This window comes from Cucumis sativus, chromosome 5 (assembly GCF_000004075.3).
Source record: "Cucumis sativus cultivar 9930 chromosome 5, Cucumber_9930_V3, whole genome shotgun sequence".
Taxonomy (NCBI): Eukaryota; Viridiplantae; Streptophyta; class Magnoliopsida; order Cucurbitales; family Cucurbitaceae; genus Cucumis; species Cucumis sativus.
Genome location: NC_026659.2, coordinates 17,994,090 through 18,010,412, shown reverse-complemented (window position 1 = coordinate 18,010,412; position 16,323 = coordinate 17,994,090). Strand labels below are relative to the sequence as shown.

The window sequence follows — 16,323 nt, the reverse complement described above, 5'->3', positions numbered from 1 at the left end:
ACCCAACAACATACAATGATATATAATGAACAAATCCATTACAAATATGGAGACAAAACGAGAGGGTGTTAGGTCCCAACCTACTCGCTAATGTCCAAGTTTCTTCAACCACACCTTTTACCTCAGTAAAACTTGTTTACGTTTCCACATTATTGCATGACATCTTTATAAAGTTTTTGTGCATTTGTGATCATTTTAGCAATAACATATATTAATTAATGCTTAATTTTATTTAAGGTTAATTTTTATAAATATAACAAAATACTAAAATATTTACGACACATGTAACAAAATAAAAAAGTCTGATCTTTTCATAAATTCCAGGTTTGCACTTGATTAATGCTGACTATTTTCACTTATCCTTCTTTTTTCTTCTTTGCAATTTATTCATCTCATCTTCGTATTATTAATTTCTTCATTTTATTACTTTTTCTTCATTTTACAATATTATGGTTACTTAGGTAAATGTTTACCCATTTCTTCATTTCCTCTTTCATAATTTCATTCTTTTTCTTCATTTCTCATCTTCTTCTCTTTTTTCCATCTTGGTACAAGATCTGAAGAATTGTGTATCAATACCTAAACAATCAGTTGTCCATTTCAAATAGAAAGAGATAGATCACTATAACTAATAAATCATTTTGATTTGGTACAAAATCGTTTAGGTTGGGTAGAAGATCGTTTAGACTAGGTACAAAGGTACAAGATCCTTTAGACTTGCTACATGATTGTTCAAACTTGCTACGAGATCGTTTAGACTTAGTCCGAGATTGTTTAGACTAGGCAAAAAAAATCATTTTTCCGCACGTGTGTGACTGATTAATTGCAGGATATTTTTGTTACTTTATGTTGTAGGCTTGTGAGTTTTTTTCTTTTTTAAAATTATTCGCAGTGTAAATATTTTCACGTTTTTTTCTATTTTCTAAAATCCCCCTTTATTTAATTCCGATTCCCAAAATTTATTTTTGTTTGTTAGAATTTCTTATATTTCCCTTCCTAATTAATTTCGAAGTGTTTTTGTCGTTACATGATTGAAATTTTTGTATGAATAAAAAAAATGGTTGATTCTATAAAATAAAATGCATAGTAAATTTTTAAAACTCTTAAAGGTAGGACTGTAACTATATTTTTTAAATAATAGAATCGAACAATATGGTAATCTTAAACCAAATGTATTTGACAAATATAGAAAATGATCATGCTTATGAAATAACGTAAATGAAATGTTTGGACTCATAGATTGTATAGTGTTTTCTATCTAATTTTGTGTATTTATCTAGCAACTTTTATTGATATTACTCTTTTTCATATTTGTTAAAGGTGCCTAAATCATCTTCATAATTTAAACCTAAGATATAAACTTTCTAAAGTTCATAACTCAAATCAACTCCCCAAAATACCTCAAAATGTTTATAAAATCTCGATAAATTAGAATTTAGTGTCTTATTCCAAGAACACTTTCACGTGACCCATTTTGAAAGGATTACAAATGATCTGATCACAATCACATTTAGAGGTTATAACTAAATGAGACTATATATGATTAGCTAGCCAATTATAAAATATATAATCTCTCTTCTTGTAAAATGTAAATTGTTAACATATTTAAATTACATCGACGTAAATGATTGCAAACAAAAGTTTAGGAATTTAAAGTGAATTATTTTAATAAAAAAAATCAAATTAACGAAGATGTATCAAAATAATGTCAATCTTTCAAACTGCATCAAATAGCACCTTCAATCTAGGTAAACGTTGTAGTAATTCCATCATCCAAATTTTGGATTGCATTTAAAAAAAAAACATTTTTTATAAAATAAGTTTAAAATCTAAACTTCACCTATTTATAAACGTTTATATGCAAAAATGTGTTTGATTTGTCCTATACTAATAATGTTTTATATGTAGGTTAAATTACCCTAAAATGTTATTAAATATTATGAATTAATTTCACAACCAAATACATATATTTTAAATTTTTTTTAAAAAAGTATTTTTTAAAATTAATCGCACGTTATCTTGAAATTATTAATTTTTTAAATACTCGAAACTAAATATTAGTTTCATTATTATTATTATTTTGGACAATTCAATTTTAAAAGCACTATTTTGAAATGTAAATACATAACTATATAAAAAAATTAATTGATTTCCAACAACAAAATATAAATAAGATAAATAACGTTCTTAATTCATTTTTATTTCACGAACCAAACGATCACGTTTTTCATTGACATTCTCATGATTTCTTTTACTGATGTTGAGGTGAAGTAGATTTAGTTGAAGGAGAAACATTTGTAAATCTCTGTATTTAAATGTATATGGACACACATTGAAAAAATAGTCAAAACATTTTGAAAAAAGAAAAAAAGCACGGAGTGAAAAATAGATAGTAAAAGGAAATAGAAAAAATAGAGAGAAAAATACGTATTTGAAAGGAGTTTTTTCTTAAGCACCAAATAAACATTTATTCTAAAATCTAGTTGGATGTATTTTCTCTAAAATGATTTATTTGGTAATCTCATTTTTCCAAAATTTATTTTAAACAAATGTCAAACATCTCAATTTATCTTAAAATGAATTGCTTTAAAAATTAAACACTCTAGAAATCAATTCAAACACGCACAACAGTTCACATCTAATCTAAAGTTGAAAGTTGGGAGTTTTAATGTTAAAAAATATTAGTAATTTTAGTGGAAGTTAAAATTTAGGTTGAATTTAGTGTAGAATATAGAGTTAAACTTGCAACATAATAATGAAAGAGAAGTTGTAGGTTGAAAGTGAATAGAAAGTGATTAATTTGGAGCCTACGTGGAACCTCGTGGATCATTTGATTCACCAAAATTCGTGGACCATTATTACCATTAATGGAGATTGGAGGGATAAGGATGAGTATATGACAGTTATCATTATGATCCACCAAAATTAAAATAAATATAACAAAATTAAAATAAATATAACAAAATTAAAAATAGGATTGAAAGAATAATAAGACTTCGATTATTAAAAAAATATAAGACCTCCACTCCCATCTCTATTTCAATCATATTTTTAAAGTACTATTTTAAGTTGTGTTGTTAGTTGTTAGACGTAGTTAAATAATAAGTATAATTAAAGTGTGTATTATTACATAATTAAAGCGTGGACTGGGTACGTAAATTAATAACTTATTGTATTGAGTTATTTTATTAAATTAGATCTATTTAATTAAAGTTCAAGATTTCGAATTGAGTATGGACTAAATGGGTAGAAGTCTATTTCAAGATTGATTAAGATTTAATGGGAATTCTAAAGAGATTTAGGACTATGGTTTCCAAAAAACCAAAACAATAAACACTTAGTCTTTCTTGTATTCTCTAAGGGCATTCGAGATTTTGGTTGAGGAAGACAATAGTCATTTTATAGTCATTAGACAAGAGCGCCATTTTATAATGATCATTAGATCTTGATTACAAACATGTTTATGAAAAGTATTTGAGTATGTTTATTTAGAAAATGTTTCTAAAGCACGAGTTAGAAATGTCTTTCACAAAGCATGTTTTCATTGATAAGTTCATTTACAAGATTTGAAAAGTAATGATTTATGGGTATGTTTGAGTTTGTAGAATTGTCCCTGTTTTAGAAAGATGCTCGAAAAGCATGAATTTATTAAGAAAAGTTTTAAGCTATATATGTTTGTTCTATATACTGAGTTCTTGACGGTCAATGTACACAAAGTTTCCAGAGGTATAAAGCTATGCTGACCATTAGCCACTACCACCGAGTTCAAGTAGGATATTATGAACAGAGCTCTGCTAACTTGATCGAGTTTCGACATGATATAATCATGATCGAGTTATCAAGAACGGTAGGTCAAGCTAGTTGTTATCGTGACCAATATACTTCATGCTTATGATACAAAACCATAATGAAATGTTATTCAGTACACCATAATCAAACTCAAAATGAATTTTAAATTTTCATATCAAATTCAGTAAAAATTAAAGATAAATATTAAAGCGAGAAAACGAGAATCAACAATCACTACACAATAATCAAATGTATAAATTTTAGGAACTCATGTTGATAAAAACACGTAGCAATTCTTAGTCTTCTTGCAAGAAAGTAGATTAAACTAAAAACTAAAGAGAGTGAAGAGAACGAACCGACGGTGAAGGACGGAGGAGCATTGCAATAACCACCGAATGGAGGAGGGAGCGAGGAGAAGCACCAGACGATGGAAGACGACGAACTGAGATGATGCGAGGGTTTTTGCGAGCAAACTATAGGAATTGAGAGACGGCAGAGTTGGAGGTTGATTTCGACGGTGCGTACTAAGAAAGATCATGAGATGACGAGAGGGTTTATTCGATGAAAAACGTAGATCATGGCGATTCGAGATGACACGAGGGTTTTTGCGAGTGTAATGTAATTTAAGAGTTACAACCATAAGCATAAAGGGTTTTGAGAGATCGAAAAGCATACGAAGGAAATGGGAAAAAAACTTAATTTGAAAATAAGGATTTTGTTTTTGAGGAAAATTTTTTAACAACACAAATTCTTTTATGTCATTAATTAACTATACGAAAATTGTGTCAAGAAGAATTAAATTGTGGCAAGAAAAATTCTATATTTTTATTTTCAACGACACATTTTACTCCATCTTCACAATTTTTTCCTTGATTTCGAGTGTAAACCCAAATTTTGAGTAGTGTAACCATTATGTTTGAAGTTTACTTGGAAACAAACTTCACGTGAGTTGAAAAGTAGAACCTGTTGTGTTAGTAAGAATGTTCATGGTGTAATCCTCTTGTCATGCCATTTAACGATGCACCTCAGTAGAGTTTGGCATTCTTGTAGGTTTGGAGTTTGGAACTCCGCCATCTTGTTGAGTTCCAGAAGTCTATGCTCACACCTTTTTTTGGAAGTCCATGGTTAGCTTCTTTATGGCCCAATAGGCTTTATGGTTGAGCTCTACTAGCAAGTGATAGACCTTTCCAAACACCAACTTATATGGTCACATACTAATTAGAGGTATGAAAGTTGTACAGTAAGCCTACAGTGCATACATTGAGTTTTAAGGCCCAATCCTTCCTGTTGGTCTTGACTACCTTTTCTAAAATTTGCTCGACTTCCCTGTTAGACAACTCAACAAAAACATTTAGTTTGATGATGATAAGTTGTAGCAATCTTATAATTAACACTATATTTGTCCGTAATGACTTATAGCTTATTACAAGAATGAGACCCCTCATCATTAATGATGGCCCCCCAGTGTGTGCCAAAATGTGTAAAAACATTTTTATGCAAAAATTTTAAAGTTGTTTGGGTATCATTTGTCCCAGTGGCTACAACTTTTACCCATTTAGATACATACATAATCAACTACAACTATGATATATATAGATATATGTTGGAGTTTATGTCATAAACATATAAACATGTGGTTTTCACTTTGTAAATTATAATAATAATTATATGTTTTCTTTTTAGTATTTGAAAATGACTTCATTTTTTTATTTGACTTGTTAAGACTTTCTAGTCAATGCTTAACCATTGCCCTCTTTACCTATTCTTTTTTTAACTAGATGTTTTGCTCAATTTTTCTTTTCAAAACTACAATTTCCTTTTAATTAACTCAGAAAAGTAGTGTGCTTTCCATGTTGATCGGATTGTAATAATCACAACATAAACAATCGTCATCTAAACGATCAAATTTAATAACCAAATATATTATTTTTTTTGTATTTTTTATTGCAGGACTTTTTTCATTTTCGAAATTGTTTTATAACCTTTATTATATTTTCAAAAAGACTCCAAAATTATAATTAAAATAACGAAAGTATGAACTTATGGAATTTAGGAAAATTTCCATTGACACTATTTATAGGTTGAAAGTGGGAAGTAGATTTTAAAGACACTAATCATAGATATCTACGTTACACCTAAATTATAATATTTATAATAATTTAATGATATTTTTTACACTTAAAAAAGAGTAAATAAATAAATAAAACTCTCTATATATTGATTCCATATATCTCCAGCAACATAGTAAAACTACTTTATTTAAAAAGGAAAGAAATACATTAATCTCTTCTCTCTTTTTTCTCTTGTTTTTTTCTTTTTTGCGTTTTTAAATTTTCCTAATTTTAAAAGATGAATTGGAAAGAAAAAGGATGAAAATAGATCAAAATTGGAAAAGATGACTTCCAAAAAAGAGCATTACAAAGCTCTGAATGATGCGAGAAGGGTGAGAAGCAGCACAATTAAGTTACTGGAACTGGGAAAATATGGGGAACCGGCCGACGGTGTCGGCATCGGCGAGTCCTCACCAGATGGTCCGTTTGACGGTGCTAGGTCGCTACTAGGTGTTACTTCGGGGGCCGGTGGTGCTGGCGGTGTTGCTATTGGAGGATTAACTGCAACAAAATTTGGTTTTAGTTTAATTCACAATAAAAACACTCACTTTTAATGTAAAACCCATAATTGATTTACCAATGTTTGATACAAAATCTTAAAACATAAATTTGAAAAAGAAATGATTGGTTGAATGCACCATATGGATTCAAATAATTGAATTATAATTTAAACAACTACAAATTAGTTAGAGTTACAGCCTACATATTAGTTGATAATTAAATTAATTAATAATTATTTATGAGCATCTTTTATGTTAAATAAAATGTATAAACATTGTTTTGTAATATTATATAATTGATAGGATAAATTTTAATTTTGGTCCTATCATTTACAAAAAGTTAAAATTCTATTAACAATGTGAGTATTTTGAAGTGTTTTCATCTTAAAAGGGAAGGGAATCTCTCCCAAAACTTTATTCTCCTTAAATCTTCACCATCCATTTTATAATTAGTGTCAAATAGGGTTAGCAATGGAAGCGAAGCGGGGTGAGGGTTTCTTGTTCTGTTCTCGTCATTTGAAGGTAAGGACGGGGTGGGGACTTTTCAAATCTTTTCTAAAAATCATGTTTGAAATGAAACCCTCATCGACAATACAACAGATGAAACCGACGAAAGCGACAATAGTGAGTAGAACAAAAGTTACGTTCTTTGAACCCAAGATGACTACTAGGGTTTCTTCAATGTGTTTGGGTTTTGAAAAGTCTATCACTGATATGTATGTATCAAAATAAAGATGTTGTCTCCATCCTTAAATTTGTCCTCTATTTATCCCCAATTACCAGTCAAACGAGAAAATTTGGTGTCCTATCAGGACAGGTCTCGTGAGAACCCACCTTCTTGAGATTTTTTTGACATCCCTAATCTCAAAGTCACTTATACTATTGTCACACTTTTAAAGAATGGGACGTTACACAATTGTTACCGTTAAAATAAAGATTGGCAATTTTAATTCCTTTTGACTTTCAAAATCAATCTAATAATTAAAAATGATATTTAAATATATAAAATACACTTTTGATTAAAAATAAATGAAAATCAGTTTTACAAAATTAATTATTTCTAACCTAATTTCCAAACATGGACTAAAACCACTTCCGATCATTTGTGTCCCCTCTAAGAAATCATTTGTTAGTTTATCAAAATTAAGCTCAATGTTTACAAAAGTCTCATTAAGAAATGATTTATTTGTTTTGTTCTCAAATAAAAGCAAACAAAATCTAATAATTATTCTCAAATAGGAAAGATTTCATATTCCTAATCCTATTAAATTATATTAGGACATAAATTTTATTTTGAAAAATTGTTTAAATAATATATTAGTGAAATATTTTACTATATTTGTAAACATTTTTTATTATATATTTAATCACAATAAATTTGATTATATATCAAAATTAATATAGGATTAAAATATGAGAATAAGTTTTTCTTTTAACACACTACCATATAAAAAGAAAGGTAGGTGAATGAATTATATTAAAAATCACGATTATGATACCTAAAATAAAAAGCAAAAGGGATTTTTAAAAAAATAAAACAAATAGACAAAATATTTAATATAAACTATTTCCAAATGAAAAATGTCCCCAAAAATATCAAAAATATTTAATAAAAAGAAAAAATAATACAAGAGGATGGATTGAAAACAAAGATAGTAATTTAAAAAAAGAAAATTTGTAGAAGAAGCTGAGAAAAGGAAGATGAAAAGAAAAAAAAATATATTTAAAAGAATTTTTATTTTTTATTTTGGTTTTGTTATATTTAGAAAAAATTAACTAAAATGCATTTTTAAAAATTAAAAATACTTCTAATTTATATATATATTACCTAAATTATAACCAGATGTTTTTCTTTCTTAAAAAATACCTCCAAAACGGTAAAACATTTCAATATATTTATCCATATATTTATTTGACCAACGACAGTTTTTTAAAACAATGATAGAAATTAGTTAAAATTTTAAATATAAATTGAGTTTTAAAATTGTGCTTATGATCTAAATCTATCTAACACTCTATTTTTCTATAAAAAGATTCTATAAAATTTGTACTCTAAGTATATTTTTAAAATCTATAATAATATTGGAAAAGTGAAAGTATTGTGCTTAACACTTTTTTTTCATATATAATTTAACCTATTATTTTTTTACTAATTAAATAGCTACTGACTAGCTAGTTTTTTAGCTTAGTTGTTTAAAATATTTTAATCCAATCTAAAACACAATACTTTTTTTCAAAAAATCAATAAATATATTTCCTTTTTAGAAAAATTGTAAAAATAATACCCTTGAAATTGAAATAAAAAAAAGTAGTTCCATGGGTTCAAAGAATAAAATAATCGGAAAAAAAATGAAGAAAGGATAAAAATTCAATATTTGTTTTTGTAATATATGTGCAAATTAAACTAGAATAAAGGTACATATTGATAATGAAAATGTTACCGTGTACAATTTTATTTAAAAAATTGCATATATAGAAATCAAAATTATTAATGATAATGTATAAAAAGGAAACATAAGGTTTTTTTTAAAATGGTGAAAATGGTGAAAATGAAAATTTTGTCTTACCTGAAATATTATATTTACAAATTAGTGGGTTGAATTATATATGAAAAAAAAAAAAAAACAATACATGTTTGGTGTTTGGTTAGATTTCAAACTCATTTTGAAAAAAAAGATTTGGAAAACTACCAAAAACAATCTAATTTTTTTAAAAAAGAAATTAAACACTTTAGAAATAATTAAAAACACACTCATGATATGTGTGTCATATTTTAGGTAAATATTTTCAGTATTTTTTCCTTTTAAAATGATTTCTGTTTCGGGTTAATTTTTTATGGAGTAATATGTAAAAGTGTACCTGGAGCCGGCACTGAGGCAACTGTAGTTGGAGTCGGTGATGGCGCCTGATTATTTCTAGCCGGTGATGGAGCCTGATTATTTGGAGCCGGCGTTGGGCTGTTTGTAATTGGAGCCGGCGTTGGGCTGTTTGTAAGTGGAGCCGGCGTTGGCGTCTTGGTAAGTGGAGCCGGCGTCGGCGTCCTGGTAAATGGAGCCGGCGTTGGCGTCTTGATAACTGGAGCCGGCGTTGGTGTCCTGGTAAGTGGAGCCGGCGTTGGCGTCCTGGTAAGTGGAGCCGGCGTTGGCGTCCTGGTAAGTGGAGCCGGCGTTGGCGTCCTGGTAAGTGGAGCCAGCGTTGGCGTCTTGGCAAGTGGAGCCAGCGTAGGCGCTTTCGTACTCGGAATTGGCGCTGGAGCCATACCCTGTGTAAGAGCAACTGCCAAAAAGAGAAGATAAGAGAAACAAAACCCAGAAAAAAACAGAATCAAAACTAAAGAAAAGCAAAACGCACTGTCGCAATCGGGAAGAGAAGTAGAGATTCCGCAGGCGGCAGGAAGGGCAATGGCTCTGCTATTATTCAAATGAATTCCCATCTTGTCGCTCTGCTTCAACACATCGCACATACAATCGGGTCTCGGCTCCAACGCATTTTTCAACACCTCGCAGCAAACCAGTGAGGCATTCGCCTTCGTGCTCCCAATCGTTAGGTAATCCACGCACGGTAGCATTTGGAACACCACTTCCGAGCAATCCCCCGCATTCGACCCTGGCGATGGCGAACCTGCACTCGCAATCGCTACAATGCATGTCAAGAACAAACCCAAAGTTGAAATCATCCCCATTGTCATTGCGGTGGAAATTACTGCTTGATTTGTTAGTCCGTCAGCGATGGAATTAGGATTGGGATTCGAACGGCGATATCTTTTTCTTTTTCTTTTCCTTTTTTTCCTTTTTTTTGGAATTTGTTTTAATTGGATTTGAAATGGGTTGTTGATTTCTGCTGAGATTTATATTGTTTATGCAGTGAAATTAGGAGATTTGTTTGTTTGTTAAGATGAACAATTCTTCTAATGGATTTCTTTTTCATTTTTTTCCTTTTGCAGATGTTGAATAGAATGATAATTTTGGGAGATGGATCCAAGATTATTGCCGTTACAGCTGGTAAACATCTTGACCATTTTATATTTATACTTTTTTATGATTAAAATTTAATATTCTTTGTGGCTATAATTCTAACACTAGTTTTGCATAGCGGTTATAGTCTTTGGCAACACAAAAATTATTTAGTAACTTTTTGTACTCTTTAACTTATAGTCTAATAGTTGCATCATTTTCTTTGTTCCCTTACTAAATATATTCAAGAATCTTCTTTTGTATGAAAATGAATATCACACCATGGATCGAAAGAATGAAAAGCCCCTACATGGAAGCTCATAGATGGGCTCTTTGGCCCTACAGAATTTCATGCACGCTTTACTTATATAACCTAAATACATAGGTTAAATTACCTAAGAAGTTAAAAATCCTCAACTTTTTTTCTCCGTAAAAGACCTATCCAACTTCAAATTTACACAAAAATAAGTTCAAATAATCAACACTATCTATCTTTCCGATTAATATTATTAAAAAAATTGAAGAAATTTGTATATTATGAAAAAAAATCCTTATTAAATTTATTTCAATTTTTACTTTTTATTATTCATTTTAGTTTAAAACATTTAATATAAGATAATACACATATATTAATGGTATGAGATTCAATTTATATGTGAAACATTACATATATATGTATATTTAAATTATAAATATTTGATTTATTTTTTATTTTTTATATAATTTTTATGTTTCTGTTGTCAGTTATATGGTTTTTTATTTGAGATATTTTTAAAAATAACAAAATAAATTAAAATATTTACAAGCTATAGAAAAAATTTGAATTCTATAACCGATAGTCTTCTATCACTGTAGTATATCAATCACAATCAGTAATAGAATTTGTTATAGGTCGTAAATATTTTTGTAAAATTTACTATTTTTTAAAATTTTCCACTTTTATTTTTTTTTTCATTTCTACGTGTTTTATGTTGCTAGAGTTTTATAGAAATATATGTACATTTTTTTATTCTACAACTTCTATAGTTTTACGAAAATATACCCTGATTTGTTTTTGGGTTGATAAACATATTGAAAATGAAAATATACCTCTCATGTATTATTTGTAATATAAGATGATATACTGTAAAATTGTTATATTCGTGTACTTATTTGATTTAGTTATTAATTTCAAGTATGTACCATGTTTATATCAAATATAATTATAACAATTATAGATTTTTAATAAGTTACGTAATAGTAAGATATATATTTTACGTATTTTCTCATATATACACATGTATATTTAATTATCGTGCACATATATATCTCATATTATATAATTAAACAAGTGTAATAATATTATATATAAAACATGGTATATCTTGGAGACCTAATTAATCTGATTCAGTTGTTAATGATTATAATATATTCATTTCACATATTGTGTATGTCGAGTTTTTCGTATGCTAACGTATATTGGATCTATAGTTTCAAATGACTTCAACAAATAATATGGAAAATATAATGTGTTAATTTAGAAACAAAACTCTAAATATAAGAGTAATATTGTCACGTGAATAAAATAATATAAGTGGTTGATTTAGAAAATAGAATTTTTATGAATTATTGTGTAACTCTTGAAACATCTTTTTATCGACTAAAATATATTATGTTGGTCATGTATACCTGAAGAAAACAATATATAGATATAATTGTAACATATGATGCACAATATGGCCTGGTATATAATGAACAAATATGTAAACCAAAAACCAACTTCATATACACTAAATTTTTTTGAAATGATATTTAAATATATGAAAAAAAATTACAATTTTGATGTAATATAATCGTTATAAATTGAAACTATATTCCTCTCAAAATGAACAAAATTAATTTTTACTAATGTAAGAAAAATGAATTGAAATACCTAAAATTTCATTGTAATAATCATTTCAAAAATACATTCAAATGTTTGTTTGATACGAGAAAAACAACTTATATAGAACGATAATTGGATATAATATAGAAGATGAAAAAAATATGAACTCATAAGAAACACATGAAGGAGATGAATGACAAATGAATACAAGATTTGACTGGAAGAAGAAAATGGACGGAGATGGAGTTTAGTTGAAATATTGTAGAAAATATATTTCACCCAAAAACATGAATGACAAAGTATAACAATAGAAGATCTCACCAAAAGAAGAAGAAAAAATGGACGAAGAAAGAGTTTACTTGAATATTATAGATAATATATTGGTTAATTAAATTCAAAATACAACTTTCCTAATTGCATGCCATGTCATAATTAAATGTCATCACTAATAAATGCAAACAAATAAATTAAATAAAAAAGATTATGGTTAATTTTCATAAATATAACGACAGTTAAAATATTTACGATCCGGGTAACAAAATGAAAAAAATCCATTAAGCTGACTATTTTTAAAAAGTATTACAGATTTGTCGTTCCGTTTGATCGTCTCTCTTTTCTTCTTATTCAGTGATTTTTTTCCCTCTTCATTCTTTCTTCTGGTCATTTTTCAAACGATTATTTGGTTCAAACTCGTGTACCAAATATAAAAGATCTACATTTTAAAAAAAAAAAATTTCAAAGTGTTGGTTGTTCAAAATCATCTACCAAATATAAACGATCTTGAAGAGAAAAAAAAGTCGTTTAGATTTTTTGATTGTGTTCAACGTATATTGATCGTATAAAAACAATAGTCAAATTTACATGATCGAATATAAACTATCATGTACCGAATATACATAAACAATTGTGTAAAAAAATACTGAAAAAATTGTTTAGATTTGGCTACCTAAATTTAAAATAGTCAAATCTAAACAATCGTTTCAATCGATTTGTTTTTCAAACATATTATACGCGTTCCATGCCGATTAATCACACCACATTTTTTATATTTCTCATTGTGGGTTGTAGCCTTTGACGTTTGTATAGTGAGTTAAATGATCAAAGCTTTCCACAATCAAATACATGTTGCCAAACATTTCACTCACTTTCACCCTTTGATTGTTCTTCATGTTTCACATAACCAAGTTTTAAATCTTGACAAAAACTTTGATCCACAAAAACACTAATTATTTATGCAAAGATTAGTTCTTACACATATTTAGCCAACCCTAACAAAAACTCATCCAAACACATAAATACCAACCAAGGCAAGGAAAGCAACTCACATACAAAAGGAGTCGAGCAACGAATAAACCAAAAAAGGCGACAAATCTGTAAGGCACAAAAATGACTAAGAAGCCAAAAACATCGATACAACATATGTAAACCCTCAATCTTAGGATTTCTAAAAGTCTATTAAAAGTAATCATAGTTACCTTAGGTAAGAAGGGATTGGATCAGAAGTGTGGTTATAAATGACATTTTGGTTTCATGGTTTAAATGACATAGATGATGCGTCATTGTTTTCGTGTCATAATTAACATGTCATGGTAGCCTTGAGTAAAGAAATGGGAAGAAGGGTGACTAGTTATTAATGTTGGCAGCAAAAGCAAAGTCTAAAGTCAAAGACACTTTTAGCATGAGGTGGAAGGGAAGTTAAGTGTCATGCCAAGAGATGGGAGTGAAATCCATATTCATGTAAACACTTGATAGGTTGCAAGTAGGAGGTGTCAAGAGGTTAGACATGTAAGGAGAATGTGTCAATTGGAAGTTATGCAAGGATCTCTACATAAACCAAACTTTGATGGAGAAGTTCTTCAAAATCACTAGTGCCATTTGAGTAATTTCAATTAAAAAAATCTCTCAAAAGACTAAAAGGAGTTGAGGAAGGAGTTCAACTTCTAAACAATAGCACCAAAGGTCAATTCTTGGACAAATTTGAGTAGTGTTGAGTTCTTGAAAGCTACCTAAAGCATCACTTGGAATCTGAATCTAAAATTTGAAGATAATATATTCAAAGCAATTATAAACAAATTTTTAGGAGGAAGTTTTCTTGAACAATCCTTCCACAAACTTAGAAGATTTTATTTAAAAAATCAATTTTATATCTTTCATTAAAAGTTATAATAAAAAATTTTAAATGTTGAATATGGAAGAAAAATATTAAGAACAAAATTGATTTGTTAACCATTTCATTTTTGTTTTTGTTTTAGTTTATGAAATTAATTCCTTCCACCTATAAGTTTTTGCTTTTTTCTCTACTTTCTACCTAGTTTTAAATCAAGCCGAGGTTTGAAAACAAAAAAAAGTATGCTAATTTGTTAGTTTTTTTTTTTCATTTCTTTTAAAATTTGTGCTTCTAATTTTCTCTCAATTTCTCATCACAGTTTTCATATTTCTTGAGTAGAAAAGTTTAATTATTAATCAAATTCCAAACTAAATAAACATAGGTCTCGTTTGATAATCATTTTGATAGGTCTCGTTTGATAATCATTCTGTTACTGTTGTTGTTTTTTTAAAAAATTAAACCTATAGGCCCTACTTTTGATCCACGTCAAAATTTATTCTTTTGGTATCTTCTCTTCATCAATGGTGTAAGGGGACCCTTGCAAAACTAGATTTTTTTTTATGATAATAGGATCCATGTCAGTATATTTTCTAAATTGTAAAAGTAGCAAATTTAAAAGTCGATAACCCTATGATTACCGTTTGATAGCTCTTCGATAGCCCTATGATTATCGTCTAATAGTGTTTGATATCACTAATTTTGCCATATTCGCAATATGCAAAAAATATGTGTCATGAGCTGTTTTTTTTTTTTAATGTTTTTATCATTTGATGCAATTTTTCATGGTTTAAAAACCTAGGTAGAATTTGAAAATTACAAAAAAGTATCCTTCAAAGACTTGTTTTTACTTTTGGAATTCAACTAAAAATTCAACCATTGTACTTATAAAATATGCAAGTCATTGTAAGAAATGTGAATGAAATATTCTTAAATTAAAACAAGAGAAGAGAAAAAACCAAATAGTTACCGAATGAGGCCACAATTTTTCATTTTTAATTTGAACTTTTTAGTTTTAGAACTTGGCTGGGTTATTTGAAACATTACTAGAAAGTAAAGAATATAGTAAAGAAATTATCGCCAAATAGAAGGATTGTTTATAAACTTAACTTTCAAAAACCAAATAGTTAAGAAAAGAGGTCGTAGTTTTTTAAGCTAAGACTTCTTTTTGTTTTTCAAAATTTATCAAGAATTTGACTATTCTACGTAAATATATATATATAAATGAAGCGTTAAGAAGTTAAAAGGGGAAAAAACTTCACAACCCAAAGTCAAAACACAAACAAACAAAGAAAAACAAGATAAATGAAATAATGATATATAAGCAACCAAATAGAAAGGAATATTGCAAACATACTAAAGGAAAATAGTTCTAAGGAAAAAGGTCGCTTAAGACCCCCAAGAGAAGCTCGACCCTCTTAGACTAATAGATAAACAGACAATCCAAACAAATAACTTGGGATGGACATAAAGTTGCACCATGGAGCATGGAGACACATATTACGCTTATGTGAAACATGATAAATAACAACACACCAATTGTCCATATCTTACATTTAAGAAGCACGAACACAAATATGAGACACAAACGTAGACACTATTTTTTAAAAATCAAGCTAGGATATGACATGATAAAGACACGTTTATTAAAAAAGTTACATTTAAAAAATACATACCATCTTTATAATAAAAAAAAATCATAGTAAATGCATTGATACATTTATATACTTAAAAGACTTAGTTTGATGTATTCAACGTTCAAAAGTTATTATTATTGTCATAAATGTGTCTTCTTTTTAGTCTACTTAACAAATATTCTATGTATGTCAAATGCATTTTTTGAACTAGCAAGTGTTCGTAGGTGTCCACTAAATATCCGGACACGAACACACTAATGTGCAATCAATCCAGTTGAGCTATGTGTAGGCATGGAAGATCCTATTGGAACACCTACCCAACAAAATATAAAATTTCCATGTTTGGAGCAAAACTGCAAAACCAA

At 28.5% G+C, this 16,323-nt stretch overlaps 1 protein-coding gene across 1 annotated transcript; it reads right to left on the bottom strand.

Annotated features, from left to right (window-relative positions):
* Window positions 1-5,993: 5,993 nt before the first annotated feature.
* On the bottom strand, window positions 5,994-10,082 carry LOC105435500 (extensin). Its single transcript, XM_011656904.2, has 3 exons — window positions 9,752-10,082; window positions 9,260-9,676; window positions 5,994-6,401 (listed from the first exon to the last, which is right to left on the bottom strand). The coding sequence occupies exons 1-3, from the start codon at window positions 10,080-10,082 to the stop codon at window positions 6,205-6,207; spliced, it is 945 nt and encodes a 314-aa protein (XP_011655206.2). The 3' UTR covers window positions 5,994-6,204.
* Between the last annotated feature and the right edge of the window lie 6,241 nt (window positions 10,083-16,323).

Excerpts from the sequence above, each read along its gene's own strand:
- LOC105435500 (XM_011656904.2), bottom strand. The coding sequence starts at position 10,082 with ATGGGGATGATTTCAACTTTGGGTTTGTTCTTGACATGCATTGTAGCG. Across the intron at positions 9,677-9,751 it reads TTCTCTTCCCGATTGCGACA|TTGCTCTTACACAGGGTATG; the intron begins GTGCGTTTTGCT and ends TCTTTTTGGCAG. Across the intron at positions 6,402-9,259 it reads TGCCTCAGTGCCGGCTCCAG|TTAATCCTCCAATAGCAACA; the intron begins GTACACTTTTAC and ends ATTTTGTTGCAG.